The sequence below is a fragment of the Lindgomyces ingoldianus genome, assembly GCF_010093535.1.
Source record: "Lindgomyces ingoldianus strain ATCC 200398 unplaced genomic scaffold BDR25scaffold_6, whole genome shotgun sequence".
Classification (NCBI taxonomy): domain Eukaryota; kingdom Fungi; phylum Ascomycota; class Dothideomycetes; order Pleosporales; family Lindgomycetaceae; genus Lindgomyces; species Lindgomyces ingoldianus.
The window spans coordinates 1,225,316-1,252,890 of NW_022985167.1; the positions used below are offsets into that span (position 1 = coordinate 1,225,316).

General features: G+C 50.9%; 10 protein-coding genes across 10 annotated transcripts; 5 read left to right on the forward strand and 5 right to left on the reverse strand.

Annotated features, from left to right (window-relative positions):
- Nucleotides 1–118: 118 nt before the first annotated feature.
- BDR25DRAFT_280288 (rho-GTPase-activating protein-like protein) lies at nt 119–3,416 on the reverse strand. Its single transcript, XM_033687801.1, has 5 exons — nt 3,075–3,416; nt 2,843–3,024; nt 1,632–2,790; nt 1,298–1,579; nt 119–1,248 (listed from the first exon to the last, which is right to left on the reverse strand). The coding sequence occupies exons 1-5, from the start codon at nt 3,121–3,123 to the stop codon at nt 416–418; spliced, it is 2,505 nt and encodes an 834-aa protein (XP_033551607.1). The 5' UTR covers nt 3,124–3,416; the 3' UTR covers nt 119–415.
- Nucleotides 3,417–3,539: 123 nt separating this feature from the next.
- BDR25DRAFT_340494 (terpenoid cyclases/Protein prenyltransferase) lies at nt 3,540–6,148 on the forward strand (the record flags this gene model as incomplete). The annotated part of the gene is made up of 3 exons (XM_033693507.1): nt 3,540–4,940; nt 5,372–5,514; nt 5,666–6,148. Exons 1-3 carry the CDS (start codon nt 3,683–3,685, stop codon nt 6,146–6,148), a joined length of 1,884 nt encoding a protein of 627 aa, XP_033551608.1. The 5' UTR covers nt 3,540–3,682.
- A 1-nt stretch (nt 6,149) lies between these two features.
- Nucleotides 6,150–7,413, reverse strand: BDR25DRAFT_255189 (tropomyosin). The gene is made up of 3 exons (XM_033686341.1): nt 7,267–7,413; nt 6,834–7,138; nt 6,150–6,747 (listed from the first exon to the last, which is right to left on the reverse strand). The coding sequence occupies exons 1-3, from the start codon at nt 7,282–7,284 to the stop codon at nt 6,585–6,587; spliced, it is 486 nt and encodes a 161-aa protein (XP_033551609.1). The 5' UTR covers nt 7,285–7,413; the 3' UTR covers nt 6,150–6,584.
- A 130-nt stretch (nt 7,414–7,543) lies between these two features.
- BDR25DRAFT_255192 (uncharacterized protein) lies at nt 7,544–9,188 on the forward strand. The gene is made up of 2 exons (XM_033686342.1): nt 7,544–7,870; nt 7,928–9,188. The coding sequence occupies exons 1-2, from the start codon at nt 7,591–7,593 to the stop codon at nt 9,028–9,030; spliced, it is 1,383 nt and encodes a 460-aa protein (XP_033551610.1). The 5' UTR covers nt 7,544–7,590; the 3' UTR covers nt 9,031–9,188.
- A 300-nt stretch (nt 9,189–9,488) lies between these two features.
- BDR25DRAFT_332119 (peptidyl-prolyl cis-trans isomeras-like protein) lies at nt 9,489–11,660 on the forward strand (the record flags this gene model as incomplete). The annotated part of the gene is made up of 5 exons (XM_033692716.1): nt 9,489–9,646; nt 9,696–10,402; nt 10,454–10,998; nt 11,054–11,465; nt 11,523–11,660. Exons 1-5 carry the CDS (start codon nt 9,541–9,543, stop codon nt 11,658–11,660), a joined length of 1,908 nt encoding a protein of 635 aa, XP_033551611.1. The 5' UTR covers nt 9,489–9,540.
- Nucleotides 11,661–13,337: 1,677 nt separating this feature from the next.
- Nucleotides 13,338–14,680, forward strand: BDR25DRAFT_255199 (uncharacterized protein). The gene is made up of 6 exons (XM_033686343.1): nt 13,338–13,462; nt 13,523–13,599; nt 13,653–13,896; nt 13,944–14,006; nt 14,056–14,379; nt 14,430–14,680. The coding sequence occupies exons 1-6, from the start codon at nt 13,460–13,462 to the stop codon at nt 14,634–14,636; spliced, it is 918 nt and encodes a 305-aa protein (XP_033551612.1). The 5' UTR covers nt 13,338–13,459; the 3' UTR covers nt 14,637–14,680.
- Nucleotides 14,681–17,571: 2,891 nt separating this feature from the next.
- BDR25DRAFT_215049 (uncharacterized protein) lies at nt 17,572–18,020 on the reverse strand (the record flags this gene model as incomplete). Its single annotated transcript, XM_033684824.1, has 2 exons — nt 17,572–17,728; nt 17,785–18,020. 2 exons carry the CDS (start codon nt 18,018–18,020, stop codon nt 17,572–17,574), a joined length of 393 nt encoding a protein of 130 aa, XP_033551613.1.
- A 1,428-nt stretch (nt 18,021–19,448) lies between these two features.
- BDR25DRAFT_301413 (Shr3 amino acid permease chaperone) lies at nt 19,449–20,226 on the reverse strand. The gene is made up of 2 exons (XM_033689567.1): nt 20,074–20,226; nt 19,449–20,013 (listed from the first exon to the last, which is right to left on the reverse strand). The coding sequence occupies exons 1-2, from the start codon at nt 20,114–20,116 to the stop codon at nt 19,460–19,462; spliced, it is 597 nt and encodes a 198-aa protein (XP_033551614.1). The 5' UTR covers nt 20,117–20,226; the 3' UTR covers nt 19,449–19,459.
- A 369-nt stretch (nt 20,227–20,595) lies between these two features.
- On the reverse strand, nt 20,596–23,459 carry BDR25DRAFT_301414 (DNA replication licensing factor CDC47). The gene is made up of 5 exons (XM_033689568.1): nt 23,341–23,459; nt 23,042–23,283; nt 22,853–22,986; nt 20,882–22,799; nt 20,596–20,822 (listed from the first exon to the last, which is right to left on the reverse strand). Exons 1-5 carry the CDS (start codon nt 23,387–23,389, stop codon nt 20,739–20,741), a joined length of 2,427 nt encoding a protein of 808 aa, XP_033551615.1. The 5' UTR covers nt 23,390–23,459; the 3' UTR covers nt 20,596–20,738.
- Nucleotides 23,460–23,657: 198 nt separating this feature from the next.
- BDR25DRAFT_280312 (AAA-domain-containing protein) lies at nt 23,658–27,499 on the forward strand. Its single transcript, XM_033687802.1, has 2 exons — nt 23,658–23,831; nt 23,884–27,499. The coding sequence occupies exons 1-2, from the start codon at nt 23,703–23,705 to the stop codon at nt 27,493–27,495; spliced, it is 3,741 nt and encodes a 1,246-aa protein (XP_033551616.1). The 5' UTR covers nt 23,658–23,702; the 3' UTR covers nt 27,496–27,499.
- Nucleotides 27,500–27,575: the final 76 nt, after the last annotated feature.

Consider the following 27,575-nt stretch of genomic DNA (forward strand, 5'->3'; position numbering starts at 1 on the left):
ACGGTGGCATCTCATCAGCCGAGCAAACTCACCCTAGCCCTGTCAACATCTCTTGGCTTTTCACGCCCATATGCAACTTAGGTTTGGAAGGAGTAAAATATGCTCATCATCACATTTCCAAGTGCTAAAGACAAAAGAACTCAAAGCCTACAGTAGTGATGTTACAGCCTCCACCTAATCAGCCCTATTTGCCAGATAGGGGCCGATCCAAACATTCCCTACAGTCCACTGAACCAATGCTTCCAAGATATTGCTCCCCTAGTGTCTTTACATATTGAGCCATTACCGTGCATTACCGCTTCACAAAAGGCCTTCGCTTCTCGTGGGTGATCATGCATGTTCGTTCCAAAATGCCAATTCCCCTATGCAGCAGCCAAGTCGTAAAAGCATGTGTCAACTAGAATCAGTCGTCAAACTAATCATCCATCGGTTTATCCTCGAGCTGCACGCCTCTAGGAGCGTCCTCCCCCCTCAAGCTACCAACCGAGTCACGGTTCACAGGGTTCCTCCCCAAGCCACCAGCAGGTTTCCTGGGCAGGGGAACGCGGGTACTAGATGGGGCCGGATGCTCTTGAGCTGCATCTATGCTACCATTGGTGCCCTTGCCATCAACAACAGGGCTCTGATCCGCACTTCCGGGTACTTCTAAGGAGTTTCGACTTCCAGCTGTGCCCCTGCGCTCCGTTGGAGAGGTTGTATTGACTGGGAACCTGGTCTCCGGGCCTCCAGAACTTCGGTCGCGACGATGGTTTCGAGAGCCAGGGTTCGGCGAGGTGGCGCGTGGGGAGCGCTGTGCGGCAATAGCACGGTTACGCTCTTCGTAATTGGCTCGTCGGTTGCTCTCATCCGTCGAAATGGCGCGGGGACGTTGTGCTCCAGATGAAGAGTGGGTGAGAGTGCTGGCACGCTTCAGTTCCCCAAAAATTGCATCCTTATGTGCGAAGAGATCGCGGATGAGGCGGAAGCTGTAACGTTCGTTCATTGTCAAGCTTGACTCTTGGCGTGGCCGTAAGATGCAAGGGGCGAGAGTCTGCGCAAGAGCCGTAATGTAGGCTTCATCCGCTGAGGTCAGCTCAATCAACCGAGTAAAATGAGTTGTGATCGCATCAAGAGTTGCAATGTTGGCAAGGCGGAGTTGACCAAGGGTCGACTGAATGACAGAGACCCGGGTCTCCTCGGAGGCGTCGGTGGCGGTGGTGCTGTAGATTGTCTTTACGATTTCATAAACATGGGAAGAGACGAGGGAATCTAGTGCAGTTAGTATTTGTGAGTCGATATTGAGTGGGCCTATATATACCGGGAAGCTCGAGAAGATAGAGCTTAAGAACGCTTGCAACAACGGGTATCTCAAATTTTTCAAGGATTTCGTGGGGGAATGTCTTTCCAGTATTGATGGCATTCCGGAGAGCATGAGTCTGTGCGAGAGAAACGTCGACAAGCCAAATGCCGCGGCGAACCTCATCACCTTCAAGATCAGGGTAGTGGTTGTCGAGGAAAGTGAGAATGGTAGTTATGATTATTGGGACCCGCTTGCGGTCTGATCGAGCCCTGGCCTCGAGGTCCACGCCAAAGGTTTGCTCTGTAACACAATTAGGAAATTATGTCAAATTATAGAATGGTGGGTTTATTACCATCAACTGAGTTGTAGTAGTTCTCGTACGTCGTAACCCTTGGAATAAATGGTCCTGTCCTATAGTTTTCGAGCATATACCTCAGATCACCCAGAGGCTGGACGGTCTCTTGGAACAGCATCATCTTATCCACAGTGCTCTGCAGACTGGGGATGACATTGCTGACGGCACCAGAGAAGTCTAAAATGACGGCCTTGATGGCCTTTAGCCTATCCAGCTCGCAACGTTCCATGAACTTTAGGTGGTCGACCATGGCCTCTTCCAGATTGCAGCGTAGAGAGTCGAGCTTCTTCACAGAGGCCTTATAACGCTCATCGGATTCCCGGGCTTCTCTCCGAAGCTTTTCCGTTGGTGTTTCGTTGGGATACGGGTTATTGAGTGGATTCCAGCCTTGGAGATACTCCTGCACAGTTCCAACGGGAGAGTCAACTGTGAAACTATCTTGGGACATAGCAGAAGATGCACGTTCCAGGGGTTTCTTTCTCTCTGGAATCCCCGTCATTTGGAAGACCTTCGTCTTCCACTGGTAGTTCATCCTCGAACTGTTTGCAAAGGCGTTTCCTACGTTTCCAACCAGGCGCAGGAAGCCGTTATCGACGATGTCCTGGCCAATTCTCTCAGCATAGCTGACGCTGGATGCACCCATGTGTTTCTGGATATATTCGGTAATGTCCGAGCCAGATGAGCAGTTTTGGTAGACACCCAGGATCGGAACTTTGACCTCTCCGATCTTGATAGTTCCCAACATATGCGTCAGAATCTTCTTGACCTGTTCTGGCTGATAGGTCTCGTCACCGAGGTCGATCGGGTCTTCCTGATTGTCGTCCGGTTCGGACATCTTGATGGTCGGGATATTCTTAGCCTTGGGGCTTGCTGCCTCACTCTGTGGGTCTTGGAAGGCCAGTTTATCCTCTTCTTCAAGGTCCTCGACCAGTCGGCACTTGTTGTAATACTGAGACCGGAACTTGCGCACAGCCTCGGCTTGCCGGTCGTGAATTTTGATGCGGTTCTGGAGATCATCTTGCGAGTTCTGCACCCGAGCGGCATGCGCCTCACACCAACGACTGAACGGGTTGACAACGAGCTCTCGGATGTTAGATGCGATCTTACGGTGGTTCTGGGCAGCCGACTCCATCTCGGTGCGGACGCCTTCATAGGCCTAACGTAATGTGAGCCACGCTCTTAAGTATGCCAGCCACGAATCGACTCACCTTCCGCACGCTAGCACCCTCATCTCTTGCGAATCCACCCGTTATGCGCTCCGCGGCGGGTCCAATGCCGCCCAAGCTGTTTCCGTATAGCTCTTCGGTATCCGCACGCATGCGGGCAATAGTAAGGACCTGTTGGTTTTCCTGAACACCTTGCTGAAGCTTCCCAAAGAGAACTCCTAGTCCTGCGAGGAGTCAGCACATGCACAGACAGAGGTGAGCACGTAGGTCGTACCGCCCGCATAGTCGCTTGACCAGAACGACCCAGCGAAGCCTGAAGCCATATTGGAAGGGTATCACTGATCCGTAGAAACTCCTTGCTAAAAGTCCAAAGTCTCCTAGATCAAGCAGACGTTTTTGTGTCGTGTGGCAGTGTAAATGAGCGTGGACGAGGAAAGTCTGTGGAACACGAGTAGCCCGCCCCAATGTGATCGCGGATTGTTGCACGGCGTGATACTTGCGGAGATTGGTGAGGAGGCACGGGGGGTGAAGCAGAAGGGTGAAGTGGGAAGCGCAGCCGCGACAAATAGTGCTAGCTGGCGTCAAAGGTGGTGAGTAGCTGCTGATTTCAGGAGAGCGTTTCTGCTTCGACGACAGAGGCCAGCTGAAGAACTCACATAATGCGGCAAATCCCTGCTGGCCTTATTCTTGGCACGCCGTTGTCACCCACGCCAGGTTCAGGGAATGATCACCGGGACCTCTTCTCAAAACGGGCGATTCCCATCAGGCAAAATCAGCACGAATCTCACCATATGTTTCCGTGATCCTGGGAAAGCTCTGGGACGAACCTGAAGGTCTCCCTCAGACGATCTCGCAAGGCACAAATTAGAGAACAAGTTCAGAATGGCCTCCCGCGAGAGCACACTTTACTATTCCAAGCACATCAACTACTGGAGAAGAAATCTAAAAACATTCCTGCCCCATCACTACACTGGCAACGATTCAAATCGCATAATGCTTGCTTATTTCATCCTCTCCGCAGTCGACTTGCTGGGAGATTTACCGGCGGCGCTTTCATCTGAGGAACGTCAAGGTCACATAGAATGGATATATCGCTGCCAACTTCCAGAAGGTGGTTTTCGAGGGTCTCCAGGAACAGACTTTGGAAGCTTGAGGAAAGCTGAAAATGCGGTTTGGGATCCGGCAACCGTGCCAGCGACTTTCTTCGCTATTTCCATACTCGCGATATTGGGAGATAATCTACGGAGAGTAAAGAGAAGGGAAACCCTCTCCTGGCTGAATAAGATGCAGAGACATGACGGGAGCTTTGGAGAGACTCTTGGGTTGGACGGCCGAATTGAAGGCGGCCATGACACGAGATTCGGATACACCGCTGCTGGTATCAGGTGGATGTTGAGGGGTACAGTCGCGGGTCCAATTGACGAAGTACCAGACATAGATGTCGACAAGTTCGTTGAGTGTTTACGGAACTCTGAAACTTACGACGGAGGAATCTCAGAAGATGCATACCACGAAGCTCATTCTGGGTATACCTGCTGCGCCGTCAGTGCTCTTTCCTTAATCGACCGCCTACCACTTCCCGCAAACTCCTCACAACAGCCTGACGACCGAATTCGAGGTATAAAAAATCCTCTGCTATTGCTACGCTGGCTAGTCTCCCGGCAAACTTTAACAATAGAGGAAGACGATGCCCTCGATGCCCACGCGGCTGAGGCCGATTCGGCAGCTACCACCAATGATCCACGGCCGTCCATGAAACTCTCAGATTCATATTACGACCTTTCAAGGGTAGGCCTCAACGGCCGTGCCAACAAAATAGGGGATACATGCTACGCATACTGGTCCTGCGCCCCTCTCAAAGTCCTCGGCCATCTCGACCTCGTGGACGGAAAACCCATCCGTCGGTGGTTACTCGACAAAACGCAGCACCTAGTCGGCGGCTTTGGGAAACTCCCAGGACACCCACCAGACATCTACCACTCCTACCTTGGCTTGGCCATCCTCTCTATTTTCGGAGAACCTGGGTTGAAGGATGTGGATGCGGCTTTGTGCATAAGTAATAGAGCAAAAGCACACCTTGAATCGTTACCCTGGAGAAAAGCGACTGTTGGGGATGCTAAGCAATGTGGAATGGGAGATGGTGGGGAACTATAGCTTCGTATGGCGATGAGTGGCCAATAGTGTTATTTCTATGAATTGTGCATTGAGAGTGCTGAATATCTTGAGGTTCAAATAGTTTGGAGAAGTACGATACCCCTATCTTTAAGCATCGGAAGGAATGGGATTCACCATCGCCACTCCAATCGAAAACCTATAATATCACATGCCAGGTGTCAGTTATTGCCGTCTCCGCCACACCTTGTCTAGCCACACGCGGCAAAATCTCGGCTTTACAATTCTCCCTTTCCCAAACTTCCCTCCCATCGCAAACCAATCCCAAATCTAAACCCCAACCGCACCCTGGAGACTTTCCCCCAGCCTCCTTTCCAGCTATCCTGCAACCTTAACTCCTTCACCAACGCAATCCTATAATGCCACCACCGACAAAAAAACGCAGAACCAATTCCTCAGTACCGCAAGAAATCCTCTTCGACCCCGCCGCACGTGAAGAATACCTCACAGGTTTCCATAAGCGCAAACTGGCGCGTGCAAAACACGCACAGGAAGAAGCTGCGAAGAAGGAGAAGGAGGAGAGGTTGAGATTGAGGCGAGAGGTGAGATTTCTTTCTATTTAAATACTTGCGTAGAGAATTGGGCTGGGGGTTTGGGGTATAAATGGATGATGGAGCGGGTAGAGCGGGGTGTACACTGAAAGAGTGCATATGAGAGGATGCATGAATGGGTACTCATTGACGTGCCCTACAGCTGCGGAAACAGCGAAAGGAGGACCTAGAACGACATGTCAGCGAAGTCAACGCTCTATTACGAAAAGCCACCGACGACCCCCACTCTGATAAGGAATCTCCGGAAAACACTGACTCCGACGACAATACCAGTGAAGAGGAATGGGAGGGGCTCGAAGAGCCCGTCGTAGAGGATATCGACCGCGAAGACGAGTACATAGACGAAGACAAATACACCACTGTTACGATCGAAAGCGTGCAGATATCTAAACACGGGTTTCAGAAGACTGGGGGAGGTGGAGCGGATAGTGGGGAGCAGGATAAGGAGAACGGGACCGGGGAAGGAGAGCAGAAGAAGACGTGGGCGAAGGAGAGGCCCAAGGTGGATAGGCCGAAGAAGAAAAAGAAGAAGTTTAGATATGAGAGTAAGGCGGAGAGGAAGGTCACGAGGATGAAGCAGGGAGCGAAGAATAGGGCGCAGGCTAGTGCGCGAAAGGGGAAGTAAAATACCCAGCTATGAGACTTTCGAATAACCCGCTATGATTCTATGGTTGTTTCGAAGTGATATTTCGAGAGACGTTTGAGCAGCGGTTAACCGGCACCAAACCAATACGTGCTTGAATGCGTGTTGGTGGTGTCCTAATATGGCCTCCAAAAGTCTTGACGGCAGATCACCAGCACCAGTCAGGCATGTGCCAACAGGTTAGGGGACGAACTTCCAACAATGTATTTGTAGCGCTTAAGAAAGAGTCTCTGAAGCGTACAGTCCTGTCATCCTCTCAAGCCAGCCACGAAGAAACAAAGAGATATGCAGTGTAAAGGGGGTTTCCGCCGCCCGATTCGATGTCCACACGCCCAACCAAGATCCGATTGACCATGCCCACTCAGCTGTTCACTGACACATGCGTCAATCACCAAGAAGGAGAAGTATGACTTAGAGATTAGATGTTACCAATATCAATGGCTAAGGTGTCGAGCTCCTTCTGGCTATCGGCGTATTTCTTAGCCATCTCTTCATACTTGGATTCCCACTGGTCGCGTGCCTGCTCGAGGGCTTGCACTTTGCGTTCGTAATGGCCGGATTTAACGTCGGTTTGGCGGAGTCTACAAGGAGAAGACGCATCAGCAATGTTACCTTAGCAGCCAACACCCGAATGTAGGCGAGGAAAGCAGGAAGGAGGAATTCTCACTTCTCGTTCAGCTCACGGATGGTTCTGTCAGACTCCTCAGCCTCTTCTTCGAGTAACTGGATTTTGCGTTGCATGCTGTCGGCCTGGCCTCCGGCTTGCGCTCCCGACTCGGCTTCGCCTTTGAATTTTTTAACTGACTCTTCGAGCTTCTCCACCTCGCTCTCGAGGACTTGGTTCTTGTGTGACAACGAGGTGATTTCCTGCTCCTTCTGCATGTTCTCCGTCTCCAACGTCTTCAGCTTCATCTTGTATTCTTCGGCTTTCGCGGCACTGTCGTCGGCCTCCAAACGGAGCGCCGCCATTCTCTATGGGCAGCATGTATGTCAGTCAAAGGGTTTAGGAGGTCGGCACTGGGGGATTCGCGGCATGTGAGTCCTCCGACAGAGCTTAATGCAGGACAAAGGGAGATGGCGGGGTAGGTTCAGAAACTCACCGCCCTGATTTGATCCATGGCTGGAGAATATGTGGAGGTATCGTAGGGAGGGTTATTTGTCTGAAAAGAGGAAGCAAGTTTGCGTAGGAGAGAGTGCAGGAAAGTGGTGTGTTGGTGTGGTGGTGTTGTTGTCTGAGAGGGCCCTTGATAGTTAATGCGGCACTCCGGGCACGGGCCAGTCCTTTTTGGCAACAGCGGGAAGTCAAGCGCCAAGACAAGCCTCGCCGCTCGGCATTCACCTGGCAACGGGTGTAAACAGGCCAACCAAAACTCCCACCACGCACCCCTCCGCTCCACCCACATCGCTCAATGTAACTCAACGCCATGAATGTCTTCGCTGCAAATGATCAAGAGAACTTGGTGCACAATCTGCAGACCGCCGCTGCCGGAAAGTCTCTGAATGCCGGCCTTAAGGGTTTCAATGCCAAAACACCAGGAAACAAAGCCCCGAAGACCCCGTTCAAGGTCCCGCTCAACGACGAGAATGGGCCGTTCAAAGGCGGAAAATCGGGTTTGAAGACCAATGGCAAGGGTAACGAGAATCTGTTCATGACGGGGAAGAAAGGGGGGAAATTGGAACAGAGTGCATTCGTTACTCCGGCTGGTAGGCTCCCATTCGGTCATTTTTGGCGAAAGAGAAGCGCTGACAAGTTGCAAACAGGTCCCCGTAACCGCGCCCCCTTGGGTATGAAAACAACCAACGCCAAAAGCAAAGCTTTCCAGACCCCTGCCCCTCTCTCCGCTTCCGTAAAGACCCAACATATCAGTCCACGCCTCCGTCGCCCTAAGGTCAAAGTCCATCAACCAGATGTCGAGGCTGAAGAAGAAGAGGATGTTCCGGAGATTGAGTACATGCCTCCCAAAGAGATTCCGCTTCCTGATTTCCCGGACGATGAACCGTTGAACCTATCTATGTTCGAAGGGGCAAACATGACCCGAGGAATGCATGCGGTGTACTTCGACCCTGTTGAGGACGATGGCCGTACCCGTGGAGAACGTGAAATAGAAGAGTCGTTGGCTAGAGACCGAAAGAAGAGGGATGAAGAGTTCGACAGGCTCTTCGCGGAGACTATGGCGAAAGAGGATGAGCAAATGAGAAGGCATCTTGGTCTAGAGTCACCAAAGAAGTCGGCTCTGAAGGCTCAAGCCCTCAGGAAGAAGGCTGCCCCATCGACACTGAAGGCAAGGTCCGCTGCTGCCGCCCTGTCACCACCTCCCAAGCCGAGCTATGCTGCCCCAACTGCAGCGGTCGAATCGCGACGCCCTGCCAGCTTCTTCCAAGCTAAGAGGTCAGCAAAGCCAGTCATGGACCCTTCTGCATCCCGCCATGCTGCAGCTACCACTGCTTCAAAGAGCACCATCGGCTACTCTAAAGGTCGTAGCGCGTCTACCTCCCTTCGCAAGCCCCTCTCAAACGTCACACGACCTACCCCAAACTCTGTAGCAGCCCGCAGACCTGCCACTGCTTCATCTCTCCACAATCGCAATGCGAGCACTACTTCAGTTGGCGCAAACCCTCGCAGTGCTTTCTCCCGCTCAAGCTCAAGCTCCACAAATGCAACTCTCGTCGCGCCTTCTCAAGGAAATTTGACCAACAGAACCGCTGAGGATATACAGCGCGAACTTGAGCTCATGATTTTGCGAAACAACGAAGATGACGAAGATGTCGAGGCTTGGGTGAACAGTTTCAGCACGCAGCTAGCGGATGATGCTTTCACTGACGATAATGAGATCTTCCAATTTCAACTCCCTCAAGGTCTATGAGCTACTTGACCTAGAAGAGAATTTCAAGCATGTTAAGTGTCATTCTTTTGGCCTTGAATTGGACGAGCTTGGCGTATTGGGCATCAGTCGTGTCTTATTGGAAATGTTGAGGACTTCAACGTGTCCACTCATTTCATTGGGCTGCTTTTCTCACTTGGGTAGACGGTTAGCATTCGAATACCAGATATCTTGTCATGCTTCAATATAATTTTCTAATCGAAGAACTCGTATACTAATGAGAGTCATCTTACGCCTCAATCTCACCTCTAATTGTGCATTACAAGGATGTGATATTCCACTACCAAAGCAGAATCACTCTAGGGTCCGTTCGAATACAAAATGATTGTTGAGAGCAAAGCCCATGAACGAGGAAGTCTGCACGTGCTTTCGCGCCTCGGTCTAGCCACACATTAGCCACACATGATTTCGACCTCGTCGCAATCTCTGCACAAAGTGAACGCTGCTCATTCACGTCGTCGCCCCAAGTCCTCTAAGAACTCGATATAAGCCATGGGATCGGACGGAATAAAGTCGCCTCGATCGGTGAAACGATCTCGCTCCGAAATGGAGGAAGAAGACAGCAAAGCCATAAAGCCTGCTCCAGCTGCAGACGAAGGTGATCCTCCAATTCACAAACAACATGATGATCTCTAACGAATCCCTAGACGACACCTCCTCTGACGACGACTTCGGTCCTGCGCTCCCCTCTGCAGCCCCCAAGAAAAAGAAAAGGAAACTCCCGTATGAAAAGCTCTACGTCGCCGCCCTACCAACCGCCGGCCGCTATTTCAAGTCCTTGATGCACAGAGATCAGCTATGCTTTACCACTTTTACCCCTTTCACCGACTTCCTTATAACGAGCTCCATCGATGGCGTAGTCAAGTTCTGGAAGAAGGACTTTGGTGGCGTGGAGTTTGTGAAGGAGTTCAAAGCGCATACCGGCGAGATTCGATCCGTAAGCGTCAGCGCGGATGGAAGGAATTTTGCAACGGCGGGGACGGATTGCACAGTCAAGATCTTTGATGTTGTTACCTTCGACCTGCTGTCTATGCTGAGCTTAGAGTATACCCCGAAATGCGTGTGCTGGGTACACGGCCGTGGGAATTCGCTCCCCCTGCTCGCAGTTTCGGCGGACGAGGATTCTTGGATTAGGATATATGATGGGAGAGGCGAGAATCAAGAATCTCTGCATACGCTGAAGAACGTGCATAAGGCTCCTGTGGCACTGATGGCATATAACAATGCGTACGATTGTGTGGTTTCTACAGACCAGAATGGAATGGTGGAGTATTGGCAGCCAAGTGGGAATTACGAAAAGCCTGACAACGTCTTTTCCATGAAGAGTTCCACGAATTTGTTTGAGTTTAAGAAGGTAAATTACCCTTTACAAATAGAATGTATAGGAAAAGCTAACTAAAAACAGTCTAAAAGCGTGCCGTCGTCCCTTACCATATCGCCCACAGGCAAGCAATTCGCGACATTTTCGTTCCCAGACCGCAAAATCAGGGTCTTTGACTTCGCTTCAGGAAAGCTGTATAGAACGTACGACGAATCCATCGGGACCATCACCCAGATGCAGCAAGCCGGGACCGCTATCCAGCACCTCGAAGATATGGAATTTGGACGCAGGATAGGGGTAGAACAGGAACTGGATCACGCCTTGACTCGACCTCGAATGAACGTCATCTTTGATGAGACAGGCAACTTCATCCTTTACGGCTCCATGTTCGGCACAAAGGTCATCAATACACTCACTAACCGCGTCGTCAAAGTCTACGGACAGGAGGAATTAATACGACCGCTCCATTTGGCGCTGTATCAAGGCCAGCCTGAGAAGAAAGGTATTGTGACTGTGCAAATGGCAGCTAGTGAGAATCCACTGCTCCAGGAAGCCGAAGCGCGTGATGCTATGCTTGTTTCCACCGGTTCTGGGAAAGTTCGATTTTACATGTTCACCAACGACGCCAAGTATGTCTCCTTCCCTCCACCCCCCCTTCCCCATCAAACTTCCTAACTCTCTCAGCGTCGCCAAATCCGAACGCGACATCCAAAACGAAAAACCCCGCAACATTTCTTCCAAACCAACCCAAGAATCCCAACCTGCCGCTACCGGCACCTCCGCCACCATCCACACTACCTACGGCGACATCAGCCTCCGCCTCTTCCCCGAAGCTGCCCCCAAAGCCGTTGAAAACTTCGTCACCCACGCCAAAAACGGCTACTACAACAACATCATCTTCCACCGCGTGATCCGCAAATTCATGATCCAGACAGGCGACCCTTTGGGTGATGGCACCGGTGGCGAAAGTATTTGGGGACGTACATTCGAGGATGAGTTTTCCACGCTGAAGCATGATAAACCGTACACGGTTAGTATGGCGAATGCGGGGCCACATACGAACGGTTCGCAATTTTTTATTACGACAGAGAAGACGGTGGGTTACTCTTTGCTCCTATCTTCGATGAGGGGATGTTTGCTAACGTCTGTGTAGCCATGGCTTGACAACAAACATACCATTTTTGGACGTGCGGTCCAGGGTCTGGATGTAGTGCATAAAATCGAGAACACGAAGACATATAAAGAGAAGCCGGAGGAGGATATCAAAATTATCAATATTTCCATATCATAGTGTGAACTAGTAATAATCTAATCATATAACAAGGGAAGCTAAGGACAGGAATTTGCATCCTATTGACGGTTTTCTTAATTCTAGCAAGGGGTTGAAGTGATAGACCCTCTTCTAAGTAATTATGTTCTATGGTACGTGACGATATACTGGAAGCATTGCACAGACTAATCTTGACATTTACTAGATCACAATCTTGAAACATTTAAAGGTCTTTTTTTGTGGCCACCTCCAGGCTCATCCCACTCGGGAACGAAAATCTTGGCACCCTACCTTTCATATTTCGTAATGCGCTACTACTCTAGGCGCTTTCTTTGCTACGGTACACAAAGATACAGTTTGGGTTCACAAGGGTGTCGTCAAAGCGGGTCAGCCATCCTCCCTGATAGCGCGCTACCTACTGCTAACTGATTGCTGTCTGATCTGTACAGCTACTTCAAGTCAGGCGGTAGCTCCTTTCGCTATCACTACTCTCGATCATTTCAAGCACCGGTTTCATACGTTACTAGAGCCGATAACGCACCCTAATTTGATGCACTGGTCTTTCCACCATGCGTGATTCACGCGGCGAGGCAATATTGCTTTAAATTGCTCCAATGCTACTCAATCCCACCTAACGGGACGATGTACAACGAGTATTCGGCCACTTTGCCATTTATGCCTCACAGTAAATATCCACTCATCTAAAAGACCCAATGCCAAAAAAGGATAAACAACGTCAACACGATAACTGCTACCACCAGGCTTACCATGCTAAACTAGTGAGAAAAATACCTAGCCAGCTCCCAATGAGCAACCGTCAACTGTTCGGCCGCAAGCGTAACCTGCATCGAATTCAAGACCGTAGAAACTACGGCGAACACGAAAAGAATAGGTCCATACAGCCGTTTAAATAAATCACCGTATTGCCGACGCAATTGTTCGGAATGGAATATCTGGGTAAGCAGCGGAGCATAACAGTTGAGTTGCGTCAACCTCAGCTCGCCGTAGCATTACCTCCCTGATACAACCGAGCCATCGATGACCTGAGTTCTGCGATGAACTGACAGAAAGAAGTCAACTGCACGCCCTTAGCGATGAAAGGGAGATTGTCCTGCTGAGTGATGTTAAAGTCTAATTTTTCCTAGCAGCGGGAAGCCCTAAGGAAGCCAAATGTTGTCTCGACTGTCGCCAGGCCGATCTGAGCCCTTATCTAGGGACACCTTCCAGAATCCGTATGATTACAAATGTCGTGGAAGAGGATAAACTTACGGTTGTGGATCTAGATTAGATGTGGCAGAGGATCTTCTGTGATAATAAACTTGCGACCCTTCACCCTTTGACGATGTAACGCGTTAAGATTGCTGCTAGACAAGGTTGTCATAATCCAGAGACGTGGAGCCATGACCTTGAGATCGTGGGAACAAAACTCCTTCTGGAGGAACTGTCTCATGGGTGGAATGCATAGGCAGGTTGAACAGAGTAGTATTCGGGGACGCAATAGTTATAGGATCGAAATTAGAAATGAGTTGATTTGCTTTTGAAATCGGAGACATGATTGCACTGAAGAGTAACATCAAGAGAAGTCGACCCGGTATGTATGATTGGATCGTGTGGTGTTTATATCTTGACAACTCCCTTTCAGCCCCACCCAGCTTAGCGGCGCCAGAGACAGACTGGGTGACTGTGTGACTGTGCCAGCTTGGAGCACATCAGCCTGCTGTCCTCCACACTTTTCCTCATCCTGGTTCTCGTGCCTCATTGAGCTCTCTTCTCTTTGACTATCAAACACACACTACACAATCGAGCATCGTGGTTCAAACATGGTACGCACTACGGGAGTACTCAGGCAGGGATGAAGTGCGCAAGGACTAACTCTGGACTAGGTTCGGCCTGTAACGAATGACGATACTGGCCTGAAGGTGCTCCGCGAGGCTCCAGCAGAAGCAGCCGAGATCATCGAGTGCGTTTATTCCTACAGTCCTCGATTTTCTGCATCCACACTCAGCAGTTTAGCATCGTTGCCATCCACGGCATTGGAGCGCACCCAGACGACAGCTGGTGTAAGAATGTCGGCACGGCGGAGAGCCCTCAGTGGGTCAACTGGCTCAACAAGGAAGACATGCTGCCAGCCGTAGCACCCAATGCGCGTATCATGCGATATGGATACCAGTCGCAGTGGTTCGGGGAAGGAGCAATGCGGCAGAAAGCATCGACGGTGGCACAGCGATTACTGCTAGCCTTGCAGCGTAAGAGAGCGGTACAGACCCTCAGTGCCAGACATGCCATTGTTGCTAACTTGATTAGGATTATCCGTTTCGACCGCTGCTCTTCATAGCACATTGCTTCGGGGGGCTAGTTGTGCTGAAGGTAAGTCATCAGCTGACAGCGGAACACGCCCCCAACTAAGCGTTCACAGGCACTCCTAGATGCCCGGCACGATGAGAGCGAGTGGCCTGGCGTGTTCGCGTCAACTACTGGTCTAATCTTCTTCGGCACGCCGTTCAGAGGCGCAGAAGGGATGAGCCAAGTAGAGATGCTTGAGGCAGCGCGGCGGGAATACGAGGAGGACGAGGTGCAGGGGGACATTCTGAAGATACTCGAGCCTGGGAACGAGTTCCTTCAAGAGGTGGTTGACCAATTTGGGAAGACACGGAGACAGGCGAACAAGGCTCAGGTCACATGCTTCTACGAGCTCAAGTCAAGCAATGTTGGAAGGATCGTGGGGAAGGTGGATCGCACGGTAGGGTCAGGATTGACTGTGCGTTCTACCTATACTAACTGTCTATGCAGAGATTCGTGGTTAGCGAGAGCTCTGGCTGCCTTGACCTGTCTGATGCGACAAACAAATTTTCGCTCTCACGAAGTCACTTTGACATGAATAAGTTTGGGAAGCCAACAGAAGAAGACTTTGAGACAGTAGGTGAGGTGGTTAGAGACATGATTAGGGCATCCCCCAAGCTCCTGCTAGCTCGATCTCAATGTAATTATGCATCATAGGACCTACTAGCATTCAAAGAAGGTTGACCACAGCGATAGATGACGGAAAGCATAAGGTTAGCTTCAGTCTCTAAGGTGTGCTGGTGATAAATCAGTTTGTTCCCTGTGAAGGAGAGATGCAAGAGCTGAAACGGCTTTTTCTTGGTAAGTCGCCAGCGGCGAGCCAGCGAAGAGCCAGCGAAGAGCCAGCGAGGAGTCGTCGCTGTTGTCCATGGTCTAAGTGGTATAGGCAAGACACAGCTTGCAGTGGAGTTTGCGCGGGAGCATCAGCACAGGTTTAGCGCGATATTTTGGCTGGACGGATCGTCAGAAACCAACCTAAAGCAATCATTTTCAGACATGGCACGGAGGCTGTCACAAGAAGAGCTAACGGCAGATGGGGTAGAGACACTCAAGCATTCTATCGTTGATGTTGACGTAACAGTGCGTGAGTGTCTCCGATGGCTATCTCTCTCCTCAAATCACGACTGGCTTTTGATCATCGACAACGTTGACCGCGACCAGTACGACAAGGACGACTTGCAAGCGTACAACGTAAAGGAATATTTCCCTCCCGCAGACCACGGGTCAATTCTTATTACAAGTAGGCTGGCCAGTCTTCAGAAGCATGGATCAGGCATCAAGATAGGAACGGTTGCTGCAGAGCAAGCAAGAGCTATTCTAGAGAACAATGTTGGGAGAGAGGTTAAGAGTAAGTCAACATTTACGTTTACAAATACAGATATAGTTAATAATAGATGTTGAACAGACGTTGGCATGATTCTTGAGCGACTTGACGGCCTTTCTTCGGCCCTTACCCAAGCAGGCTCGTATATTCAACAGACAAGTTTGTCCGCGTTGGCGTACGCAGAAAACTACGATAGAACGTGGGAGCAACTTATAAAGAAGCAGAGCCGATTTCCACTGGAGGAGTATGGCGACCGAAATGTGTTGACAACATGGACTATGTCGTACGAGCAGGTCCGGAAGCAGAGCAAAGAGGCTGTGTGTCTGCTCAAGCTGTGGGTGTTTTAGACCATGGGGAACTCTGGTACAAGTTGATCGCTGCTGGATTAGATCTATTAGAGCAGATGGACATTCCAGCGTGGTTGCAGCATATTGCAGAACACGAGCTGGAGTTTACTGATGCTGTAGGTCTTTTATCGCGCTACTCGCTTGTTGATGCACAGGAAGGCACCAGCAGCTACTTAATGCACTCAGTAATCCATAAATGGTGCAACCAGCTGGCGAAAGGCGAGGAGCGATACCACCTTTGTTGCGTGGCAGCCGCGCCAGTGGCATCAAATGTGCCCTCAGAATCGGAGGCAGAGTATTGGAAGAAGCAGAAATGTGTATGAGCCCATGGTGCCAATGTCAGCAGATGGATAATAGAAGAGTCCTTCTTAGATGGAGGGGATATTGTGGGAGCTTTAATCCCGCTGTGGGTATTGCACACGCTTAGAAAGCTTCTTTTAGATGAAGACAGGGTGAAGCAGGCGGAGGAGATGTACCAGGGAACACTGCAAGGAAAGGAGAAGGAATGGGGCCTAGAGCATACATCCACGCTCGACACAGTCAACAACTTAGGTAACCTCTACAAGAAGATGAGCAGTCTTGATGAGGCAGATGCCATGTACCAGCGGGCACTGCAAGGATACGAGAAGGCATGGGGACCAGAGCATACATCCACGCTTGACACAGTCAACAACTTAGGCACTCTCTACGCGGACCTAGGCAGGCTTGACGAGGCAGAGACCATGTACCAGCGAGCACTGCAAGGATGCGAGAAGGCATGGGGACTAGAGCATACATCCACGCTTGGCACTGTCAACAACTTAGGCCTTCTCTACGCGAAGCTAGGCAGGCTTGACGAGGCAGAGGCCATGTAAGCGAGCACTGCAAGGAAAGGAAAAGGCATGAGGACCAGAGCATGCATCCACGCTCGACACGGTCAACAACTTAGGCCTTCTCTACGCGGACCTAGGCAGGCTTGACGAGGCAGAGACCATGTACCAGCGAGCACTGCAAGGATACTAGAAGGCGATCGGTCAAAGGGGTATCTCTACCTACATTCTAGCACTAAATACCCTGTGAGGAATTGCCTCTCTCTCTAGGCGCCAATTCCAAGTCGAAGATGCTATAATCTGGTACTCGGAAGATTTATCAGGCTCCCGGAAGTCCCTGGGAATAATCATCCAACATGTCAGATTTTGCGTGGCAGTCTTGCTGGTCTGGATAGGGAAACAGATCGTACTAACGCCTCGAGCGAGAGAGTGTTAGTGTAGGAGTATGCTCACGTGCAGACTATTATCTATTATCGACTCTTATCCATCGCAGAACAAGGCAGCCTCTAAGCGACATACACTACTCAGAAAACCAAGCTAGAACCAGAAGTAAGATGGTATTTGATTGACGCTTTTAAGTACAGATTTGGGTGTTTTCCAAGCGAAGTAGCCGTTAGGAGCATGGCCATTGACACACAGGCATGTGAAGATACTTGGCGGGCTGCTAAGAGTTGTAGATAGATTACTTTACAACGGCTTGCTTGCGGTATGCAAATGCGTACGATAGAGGGGTACAAGTACTCTTTGTACAGTGGGAAATGATGTGGTCAGAGCTATGGTACTTTATTAGGTTTGTCAACTAGGGTGCGAAGACTCCCGTTGCGCGAACGGGGTGGACTTCGTTGGAACTGCTGTAGGGAAAGCCAGTTTCACTAGTGATGGTAACACTAGTGGGATATGCAAATATGCAAAGAAATTGCAACCTTATTGGCCATCCATTTGATTCCAGCTACAGACAAGACAGGTCCCTCCTTATGCAGGACAGCTAACAAACCCATGACAGACTGTGTTGAAAGCCGAATGCTCATCATTTCTAATGGCATTGCAGGCAGTTAGGCGGGAAGATGCAAAGATTTGGGCAGAGAGGTAAGTGGGTATACGTAGCACTTGACTCAGGTATCGGTAGCACGACGAGCTTCAACTAACAATCCGAAGATGTAACCGATGATGCGGGAGGCGCGCTTTGCAGACTCTTCGTCAAAGAGCTCGACTTCCGCAACTCGGGTTCGCTTGATTGGCTCTCGCTCTGGCAGAATGGAGACCTGGCGACTAACAGGAGGCTATTGGACATGTTTCTTACGTCTCGGGGACACTCGACTACTCACATATGGTACTCCGAGAAGAGTTGATACACCTCCTCGACTCCAGCGTCCGCCGCAATGTTTGAGACGATGATCCGATTGCGGACGTTGACCTTCCGCTGGGCTGCCTCATATGTTGTGATCTCCTCCAACGTCTGCTTGATGAGATTATCAAGTTTGGCATAGGCACGCTTCACGAAGTCTTCCTTTTCTAGTTGAGCCTTGTAGCCGTTAGACCCGTTGCCGAAGAGGTACTTCATCCACGCATCCAATTCGCCGTAATCATATTCGGCCTTCTCCAGAAGAATGGCGATAGAGGCACGAAGATGGTGAAGAGACGTCGAACCGTCAGTTGCTTCTGAAGGCGCTGAATTCATCGTCGACATTGCAGACGGGACAGATCCCATCAAGTTTGGCGCTGGCTGTCGGGCTGGGAGGGCCATGATTGTAGCACGGAATTCGCTTAGGCTCAGGTCAAAGGTATTTGATGCCGCTAGATTTGTCTTCCGAGAGGCAGCAGCTCGATCTAGCTCTGCTAACATTTGCTTTGGGCTGTCGAGCTCGGTCCCAATCATTGTGGTCTTTTTGTGAGCAGCAGCTCGATCCAGATCAGCCAACATTTGCTTTGCGTCGTCGAGCCCGGTGGCAACGAATGTCGTCTTCGAGTTAGAAACAGTTCGATCCATTTCAGCTAGCATCTTCTTGATGTCATCTTCAACACCGTTTTGCGAGCATTTGTGACTTGACTCCGTAGTGGCGACCGACGAGGTGTGGATAGGTCCAGGCTTCGACGAATCTGACCTTTGACCGTTTGTGTTCTCCAACATCTTGACTGAACTGTTATCATTCTTGTCAACTGCTATACTTTCTTTCTTGTTTTGCAGATTTCCGACCACGTGACTTGTGCTAGTAGTCATCGATTTGGTTGGCGGAATCTTGAGATCGCGTTGGCGTGCGATTCTTGCAAGGGTATCAACAATACCAGCCTTTTGGCGGCGAACCATGTCCTCGTTATGACCGTACCTGCGCTCATTGAAGACCTGAGGGGAAGCCATGATCACAGTGCTCGGTGATGTGGTACGGACCACGGTGAAATGCACAAAACTTTGCCTATATTGAATCCATTCATCATGCTGTTTATATACTTGATAGGGCTGAGGGCTCACCTTTATGATAACTTTGGGTTCGTGTGCAGAGCGGGCCTTGAATGAGGGGAGGAGTTGGTGATAGTCAGGATCGCGGGTCGAGTAATTTGAACGAGTGTAAGCACAAGAGTGGCCCAGCACCTAGTTTGGTGCTTTGGGAAAGAGCGGTGGAGGGAGTGAGAGAGACATGACCGCGTCACCCGTCCATGGAGTGCAAACAAAAGAGCGAAAAGTTTTGCTAGTGAATGACTCTAAAGGGACACCTTGCCTAGGATAGTAGAGAAGAAGAACTGAGAAATTGAGATTATGAAGAGGTGGAACCTTGTGCTTAGGTTCGGAATCTCCAAAGCTGGAAAACGTAGCTAGTACGTTCCGCTTACCTCTCCGTATATCGAAACCTCCCCAGATCCTAAACTAGGTCGTAGAGGCGCGAGATGGAGCACTTCCATGTCCAAGATTTGTAGTCCACAGAGTGTTTCTCCAAGAATGATAATACTACAGGGAGTTACTACTGGACATCCAATCCACCATACTCCTCTGTAACGCCTCGCTCCTCACTGCTTCTTCTTCCCCGCCTTCTTTTTCTCCTCGGCGAGGCGATCCATCTCAACGATCTCGGCCTCCTCTTTCCTGAGCGCATACCACTGCCCCGCCTGCAGCACCAGCACGCCGACCAACACCAACGCTAGGATTGTATTGCTGGCTGCAAACACTCTCAGCGTATCCTCTCTGCTAATATAATCATCCGGAGAGACCTCATCGCCCTCCATCGGTTCCACATTCCCGTAGATGCCCGCCGTCACAACCTTGAATCCCTTCACGATGTTCGTGATATACACGGTGACACCCGCCATGTAGAGCACGAGGCTCGCGCCATCAAATAGCATATTTGCTTCCGAGGGTTTGTACAACTTCGTGATAAAGCCGATCAGCCCGGTGCCGATTGCAATGTGCAGGATGCGCGAGATGATCGGGGGAGATGCGTAGAGGAATTTGATGTGGTCTTCCAGGATCCTGAAGTAAGCATCTCGGTCTGAGGGTGTGGTCCAGAGGACATTATAGTCGTAAGGAAAGGAGGAGAAGAGGATGCCAAGGAAGAAACAGGTTGCTAGAGAAGCCGTTAGCTAGGTGGTCCGAGGGATAAAATGAGGCGCAAGTGGGGGATTACGGCCGATGATTAGGAACGTCGCAAAAGAAGTTGTTTTCGCCATTTTGCGAAGTAGGTTTGCGATATTTCTCAGGGTCAGGGTCTTCCGGCGACGAGAGAGGGTATTTGTAATAAGTTCAAGATTTGGTCGGAGGTGCAAGGTGCGCAGAGCTGATGATGTTTCGCCGCGCTTATCGGCCAAACACACAAACGCGAAGTATTACGGATGCGCGTAGGCCTTTTGGGGAAGGTGGAAGTCGTGTGGCTTTTACAACTGGCTCGAATCTCTGAGTCGGGTGTCTTCACCTTAAGGAGTAAGAAGAAATAGAGGTAATGGCTCGATTGTGTGGCGACTCGCAGGGCTGCATTTCCGCACAACGATGAAATGGACGCGGAGTTCAAGTGATGTTAGGCGTCCTTGGCACCACCGGTCAAGGAGACAGCCAACAATGCAATATTCATTTCTCACGACGGAGGCAGCTTGACAGGAGCTAAATTGGAAGGTGATGGATGCATAATTCAACATTGATACCAAGGACGCTTCATGAATCCAATCGCTCTTCGACTGCAGATAGCAGAGAGCAGTCACATCTTGACATACATCCAACCCAGGATCTCGAAACGCCGTAGCACGCCTTATCCATGAGCCATCATAATCCCCGCCGAAAATCGTTACCATTGACTCTCTAGAAGTCATTGTCGGCGTCCATATCCTCATCTCCAGCTTCAATGAAGACCAACCTTGTGCCCTCACCAGTCGTTTGCCAGACCTAATCAGGATGGTCAGCATTCTCGAAACTGCATTCCCTTTCAAAAAGGGATCACTTACGTCTAATAGAGCATACTCATCAATTGCCTGCTCGAACTGGTCCGCGGTGAAGCCCTTAGCCAGTACCCGTTCCCTAACCCGTCGAAGATCCAACTCGCCTCGAGTTCCGTCCCCAACGGCTGCAGCACCGCTGGCTTCCATTGTCTTGATAAGATGATAAATCTTGCTGCTCGGTGTGTGATCATCTCTGCGGTTCTCGTCTGCGTACAAGCTAGCCTTGCTGACTTCGACAAGTCTCAATGCCTCATCTACGTCCTCGGTAATAACCTCGTTCGTAAACCGCAGACGAGCCAAAGCTTGCGAGAGACGTAGAACGCCAAGGAGAGTGCGCGGCGAGGTGTGAGTGAAGGCCTTCTTTGAACCTTCGTCTCGCTTCTGCTGCTGTCGCATCCGCACGTAGGCACCGACCATGTAGTCCGAGACCTCCTTGGGAACCGTTGGCCTGTAGGATCTTGCACGGGCTACCCACTGCCGTACCTCGGCAGGAGAGAACACAATGCCTCCAGGGGCTTCAGGATGAGCGTTGTGCATGTGGACATGCGTGACATGGCGAGCAAGCTCTTCGTCAGAATCTCGTGAAGGGGTATCTAGGATGAGGAAGAGGACATCGAAACGTGAGAGCAGTGCTGCGGGGAGGTTGATGTTTTCAACTGGAGAAATCCGAGGATTGTAGCGTCCGTACAGAGGGTTTGCGGCTGCGAGGATGGATGTACGGGCATTTAGGGTAGTCGTGATACCGGCCTTGCTAATTGAAATGGTCTGCTGCTCCATAACTTCGTGGATAGCCGTACGGTCGCCGTCATCCATCTTGTCGAACTCGTCGATACAGCACATGCCGTTGTCGGCCAACACAAGAGCACCACCTTCAAGGACCATTTCGTCCGTGACTGGATCACGCATCACAGCAGCAGTGAGGCCGACACCACTGCTACCACGACCGGTAGTGTAGACACCGCGAGGCGCAACTTTGGTAATATACTTGAGAAGCTGGGATTTGGCAACACCAGGATCACCCATCAAGCAAACGTTGATGTCACCACGAATGCGCATACCATCACCAACCTCCTTCGTGACTCCGCCAATGAGCTGTAAAAGCAGGGCTTTCTTTACATCAACATGACCGAAGATTTCGGGTGCGATGGACCGTGAAAGATATTCGTATAGTTGGCCGGTCCTCTCGAGCTCATTCATTCGTCGCAATGTAGGCTGGGCAAGAACAATATCGTCATATGCCTTCTTATGCTGCATCACATACTGAGCTTCCAGGTAAGTATCTGTGAGAAGACCAGCGCGGATGGCTTTGAATCCAGTATATGGGGTAGGAAGGAAAATACCCGCTACATCAATGACGTCTCCTGGATTGATCTGACGGACCAAAGCGCCGTGGCAATGAATAGATAGTTGCCTAGGGATATGGCCTACTGGAACCTGATCGGCCATTTCCTGAATCTTAACCTCTTGGAATGGGAGGAACTTCGATGCGCGAGTCGAAAGAAACAGCTGACCTTTGGTGTTGTTCTTCTTGCACTCATCTGAAGGACATTCGACCATTGGGGTAAACTGCTTGGTCGTGACAGGTTGGAATATCTCACACCCACAGCGATCACATGAGTAGGCGTTGACTTGAACCGCAGGTTTGACATCCGAGACTCTAGTTGCAATACCACGGACTGTGATCAGGTGCCCAAGATGCTCGCCGCGTACGTTTCGGACAGCTAAGGCCTTCATGTTGCGCTGGCTGCTTGCGCCAGATGGTATCCTAGGTTTGAAGTTCAAGGTGTATCGTCGAGTGAGGGCTGGGGGAAATATAGACTCAGGGGGAGGTTGAGCGCCCTCTTCTCCGCCCTGCTGCTCTTGCACTCTCTCGTTGCGTTTCGATCGCTGGGTCATGATGATATCCAGAACGTCATCTTTGAAACTGTGAAAGTCAGGAACCGTCAATGTCAGAGGGGGGGTCTCTGATGTTCGTACTTGGGCTCCTTCGTTGGCGGAGGCAACACTCTGTCTACTGCTCTGGAGAAGATTTCGATGTAGTGGTGCGCATTTCTTTCGATTGAAGCAATTAGCTTATAGTCTGCTTCTTCGCTCGACGCGGCTTTCTCATACTTTGGCACACGTTATTAGTCTAGATTTGTTGGCTCGAATCGCGGCTGGACTCACTGCTTCCAAATCATTCAGATCAATCACGACTGCGGATCTTGTGCGATCTGCCACCTCCTGTAGCATTTGCATGTACTTCAGCTTTGAATGACGGCCGCGATCCTGCGTTGCGTCTGGTACAGCATCATCCATCATATCGTACTCGTCACTATCGCCATCGCCGCTGATGTCCAGCCCCTCGAGCTGTTCCGCAGCTTCGGCGGAAGAAGACTTGAAGTGTTGGAGGAAATCCACAAAGGCAGCTGGCGGTAAAGTCAGATAATCGAGCTTCTGTGACAAGTGTAGAAGGGCGCGCAAACCTTCCTGCTCCTCGTAGTTCACAAAAGCCGGTACAGTATGAAGCGCCATTGCTTCCCAGATGACAATTCAGCTCGGAGAAGTCTAGTGCAGCAGTGTGTATCCTTGCGAAAGAACGGAATGGGCGAAGGGGGGTATACAACAGGAATCTTGAGAGAGGTCGGGCTGGGCGTCCTCGGCGCGTTCGCGTCGCGTCTAAGCAGGGGACGTCAAATGATTGGTCAACATGTCTTCCAGTTCTGCCAGCTGCGACCGCCTGAATTCACTCGAGCTTCGAAGTAACGGCCGACAACCTCGGCATGCGGAGCTCAACTGAATTCATTCACCATGCCCCAGCGCTCTTCGTTACTTCCCATTCTCCACCATGGCTCCTGCTGCGAAGAAGCCTGCAGGGCAGGTCGTCCAGGCTGAAGTAGCTCTCCAGCAATCTCTAAAAAATTGTCTTGTCAATCTACCCTCTTCCTTGGTTTCCATTCTCGTCAATGCAAATGCGGTATGTTTCTTGTCTGCGACTGTTGAGAGTTAGTGCTGAGGACCCAATGTAGATCGCCCAAAATGTCGTTGTCGAGCTCTCATATCGCCAGCCTCCCCCGCCCAGCGCCTCGGACTCCAGGAGTACTTCTCCCCAGAGATCCGTGTTCGTAGGCTGGACGGGCATGCAAAGCAAGCGCAAGCTTGCGCCAGTAGTAGGACGAGAAGGATTAAGCGGCAGTAGAGGCGGCCCCGCCGCAAGAGAGCAGGATATACAAGCAGTAGAAGTGGATGCGACATTCGCTCGACTAATAGGTCTTATCGAGGGACAGAAGGTTGGGATACTGCTGCATCTAGACCCTCCGCAGGCCCACACCATCAACATTGAGCCCCTGACACCAGTGGACTGGGAGATGATCGAGTTACACGCTCAATTTCTAGAGCTCAACTTTCTCTCGCAAATACGCGCACTCCCAAATCCCCAAGTCCAGTCCCCGCATCCATTAACTCTCCATCTGTCTCCGACCACGACGGCGAACATCAACGTGACCTCGGTGGCTCCTGCCCCGCCTACTAGCTCACCGTTCGTAAAAATATCTCCGGATGCGGAAGTTATTGTTGCCCCCAAGACTCGACAAAAGAGTGAACGCAGTTCAGCACGTGAAAGTCGAAGTGTTGGTGGTGCCTCTAGGAAGAGTGGGAAGAGTACAGCGAGTACCGTGAGGCGGCGCAGCGGGCGAGATGAGAATCCTAGTCGTGGTGCTGTGTTCCTGCGGGGCGTTGACAAGAGCGTAGCCCTAGATTGGTTTGATGAAGAAGACCATGCTGACACGGATGGCCTCAAAGTGTGGGTGGACAAAGATGTTCTTTTAACGAAAGCTCTCAGGGGAGTCACATGGGTATCCGTGGCAATCATAAAACCAGCAGGACTGCAAGAGCCGATAGACATGTCCAAAGAACAAGAGCAAGAGAAATCAGCCGTTCGAATCATCGCGAAGCTCGGAACATGGGAAGATGCCCCTGATAGCCGGCATGCTGCATTGTCCACGGATTTGTGTAGAGTCTTGGGATTTGAAGGCTTTGTTGGGGGTCTTGTTCGAATCGAAGGAGCACCCAGTCAAACACCAAAGCCATCATCCCTGGCTAAATCGCAGGACTCGAAAGAGTCGAAAGAGCAACATATAAAGACCATCAAAATCTTCCCATTCTCTGCCGGCGTGCAAGCAAACGCTACCCTTAAATTCGGCGGCGAATCCAAACAAGAGCATGAAGATGCAATCCAAAGAATTAAGGCCATGTATGGGAAACGGAATGGACTCCTGGATGGACCAGTCACAGATGGCATGGTTCTGGTTCCACCAAAGGATCCTGTTCCTGGCTGGCAAGGAGGCATACTAAGATTCGACCCTCCTCAGTCTCAACCGGGAGTCTCTTGGGTATTATTTCCAGAAAGAAAACCCTCTGTAGAGCTAGCTGCGGAAATATCGAAGCCGTCAGCTTTGCTCAAACCCTGGCAGCAAGGAGAACCCTTGCCAGCTACGCCTCCGAAGATGGTTGGAATCGACGCTCTCGTAGTTCAGCTACGATCTCATCTTACGCACCAGTCATCTGTCCTTCTGACTGGTGGTCTCGGGGCTGGAAAGACAACGTGCGCGCAGCTTCTAGCTCACCAATTGCGCACAGAATTCTTATTCAACGCGATCTACTTCCCCTGCCGTAAACTTGTGACCGACGAGACACGAGTAGCAACTATCAAGGAGACGCTTAATAGGATCTTCGCGTCGGCATCCTGGGGTGCACGGTACGGCGGAAATGCCGTCGTCATTCTTGATGACCTCGACAGACTCTGCCCAGTAGAAACAGAACTGCAGGTTGGTGGTGAGAATGGACGAAGCCGTCACATCAGTGAAAGCATTATTTCGATTGTTAGACAGTATTGCTCCATGGATTCTGGTGTGGTACTTCTAGCTACTGCCCAAAGCAAGGAGGCTCTGAACAACGTCATCATTGGGGGACATGTGGTTCGTGAGATCACCAGCCTGAAAGCTCCAAATAAGGAAGGAAGAAGAAGGGTGCTGGAAATGCTAGCTCACCAAGATGAAAAATCTCAAAGATCGGAAGAGAAGCTCAACGGCGTTGTCTCGTCTGGTCACGCTTTCCCTCCATCGCCATCAAATAGCCGGCCAAGCACCTCTGGCCATCAAAGCCGACCAAGCTCTTCGAGTATCCAGCACAATTCTCAAGTCGAAGAGGACGGATTCGTGGTCGATCCCGCCATCGACTTCCTCGATCTCGCTGGTCAAACTGACGGCTACATGCCTGGCGACCTTGTACTCCTCACATCGCGAGCCCGCAGCGAATCCCTAATCCGGTCTGTCAGCGCTTCCTCTGCTTCCACATCCATCTTTATCACCAGAGAAGACTACACACAGGCCCTCTCCGGCTTCACACCAGCATCCCTCCGCAACGTAACCTTACAGTCGTCCACAACACGCTGGGATTCCATCGGAGGCCTCCACGCTACGCGCCAAACCCTCCTCGAAACCCTCCAATACCCAACGACATACGCCCCCATCTTCGCCCAATGCCCTCTACGTCTTCGATCTGGACTGCTTTTATACGGATATCCTGGGTGCGGCAAAACACTCCTTGCCTCTGCTGTCGCAGGGGAATGCGGGCTCAACTTCATATCTGTCAAAGGACCCGAAATCCTTAATAAATACATCGGTGCGTCGGAAAAATCCGTCCGTGACCTCTTCGAGCGAGCTGAGGCCGCCCGTCCTTGTGTCCTCTTCTTCGACGAATTCGACAGCATTGCGCCGAAGCGTGGACACGATAGCACGGGTGTAACGGACCGCGTTGTGAATCAGCTGCTTACGCAGATGGATGGTGCAGAGGGGTTGTCTGGCGTGTACGTCCTTGCGGCGACAAGCAGACCGGATCTGATCGATCCGGCGTTGCTAAGGCCGGGCCGGTTGGATAAGAGTTTGATATGCGATCTACCGGGCCTAGAGGAGAGAGTCGACATTCTCGCGGCAGTAACAAGGAAATTGCATCTCGCACCCAGCGTCCTCAGCACAGGACCCTACGGCGAGAATCTTCGAGAAATCGCAATGAGAACCGAGGGGTATTCAGGTGCGGATCTGCAGGCTGTCGTGTACAATGCACAACTCGAGGCCATCCATGATGTCCTGGGTGACTCTGAACTCGGCGATCCTACAAGATCCGGCACGAAGAAACCTGCACCTCCAACAGGCGAGAAAAGGGCTGGGAAGGAAAAAGGGGTACCGGAATTTACGCACTTCCGCTTTGGAGACGATACAGCGACGGAAGAAACAGAGGCCAGGAAAGCTCTGCCTTCTTCCGTGCTCACTGAACGCGCGATTATTGCGAGCAAGATCGCGGCATTGCAAGCTATCCGCCGGAAACAGAAACAGCTGCAACATCACCGCACTGGCCTGGATGCGCAGGATGTTGGGGAGCAGAAGGATGAAATGGGGAGGTCGGAACCGGAGATTCAGTGGAAGCATATTAAGAGCTCGTTGGCGACGACGAGGAGTAGTATTAGTGCGCAGGAGAGGAGGAGGCTGGAGGGTATTTATAGAGAGTTTGTGGTTGGTAGGAATGGGGATATGCCGAATGGGCAAGGAGGGACGGAGATTGGTGGACGGTCGAGTTTAATGTAGATGTAGAATTTGGTAGGTGGAATTGTAAGGAATTAATGGACGTTGCTTCATTTCTGGTGCTGGGTCATTGTAAAAGATGG

Bases quoted from the DNA above. Each gene is read 5' to 3' on its own strand.
- BDR25DRAFT_280288 (XM_033687801.1), bottom strand. From the start codon at position 3,123: ATGGCTTCAGGCTTCGCTGGGTCGTTCTGGTCAAGCGACTATGCGGGC. The intron at 2,791-2,842 runs GTGAGTCGATTC...ACATTACGTTAG, and splicing joins AGGGTGCTAGCGTGCGGAAG to GCCTATGAAGGCGTCCGCAC. The intron at 1,580-1,631 runs GTAATAAACCCA...ATTGTGTTACAG, and splicing joins CTACTACAACTCAGTTGATG to AGCAAACCTTTGGCGTGGAC.
- BDR25DRAFT_255189 (XM_033686341.1), bottom strand. The intron at 6,748-6,833 runs GTGAGAATTCCT...TTCTCCTTGTAG, and splicing joins ATCCGTGAGCTGAACGAGAA to ACTCCGCCAAACCGACGTTA.
- BDR25DRAFT_255192 (XM_033686342.1), top strand. From the start codon at position 7,591: ATGAATGTCTTCGCTGCAAATGATCAAGAGAACTTGGTGCACAATCTG. The intron at 7,871-7,927 runs GTAGGCTCCCAT...AGTTGCAAACAG, and splicing joins TGCATTCGTTACTCCGGCTG to GTCCCCGTAACCGCGCCCCC.
- BDR25DRAFT_255199 (XM_033686343.1), top strand. The intron at 13,897-13,943 runs GTACAGACCCTC...TAACTTGATTAG, and splicing joins CCTTGCAGCGTAAGAGAGCG to GATTATCCGTTTCGACCGCT. The intron at 14,380-14,429 runs GTAGGGTCAGGA...CTGTCTATGCAG, and splicing joins TGGGGAAGGTGGATCGCACG to AGATTCGTGGTTAGCGAGAG.
- BDR25DRAFT_301413 (XM_033689567.1), bottom strand. From the start codon at position 20,116: ATGGCGAAAACAACTTCTTTTGCGACGTTCCTAATCATCGGCC. The intron at 20,014-20,073 runs GTAATCCCCCAC...CGGCTTCTCTAG, and splicing joins GACGTTCCTAATCATCGGCC to CAACCTGTTTCTTCCTTGGC.
- BDR25DRAFT_301414 (XM_033689568.1), bottom strand. From the start codon at position 23,389: ATGGCGCTTCATACTGTACCGGCTTTTGTGAACTACGAGGAGCAGGAA. The intron at 23,284-23,340 runs GTTTGCGCGCCC...CTTTACCGCCAG, and splicing joins GAACTACGAGGAGCAGGAAG to CTGCCTTTGTGGATTTCCTC. The intron at 20,823-20,881 runs GTAAGTGATCCC...CATCCTGATTAG, and splicing joins ATGAGTATGCTCTATTAGAC to GTCTGGCAAACGACTGGTGA.
- BDR25DRAFT_280312 (XM_033687802.1), top strand. From the start codon at position 23,703: ATGGCTCCTGCTGCGAAGAAGCCTGCAGGGCAGGTCGTCCAGGCTGAA. The intron at 23,832-23,883 runs GTATGTTTCTTG...GACCCAATGTAG, and splicing joins TTCTCGTCAATGCAAATGCG to ATCGCCCAAAATGTCGTTGT.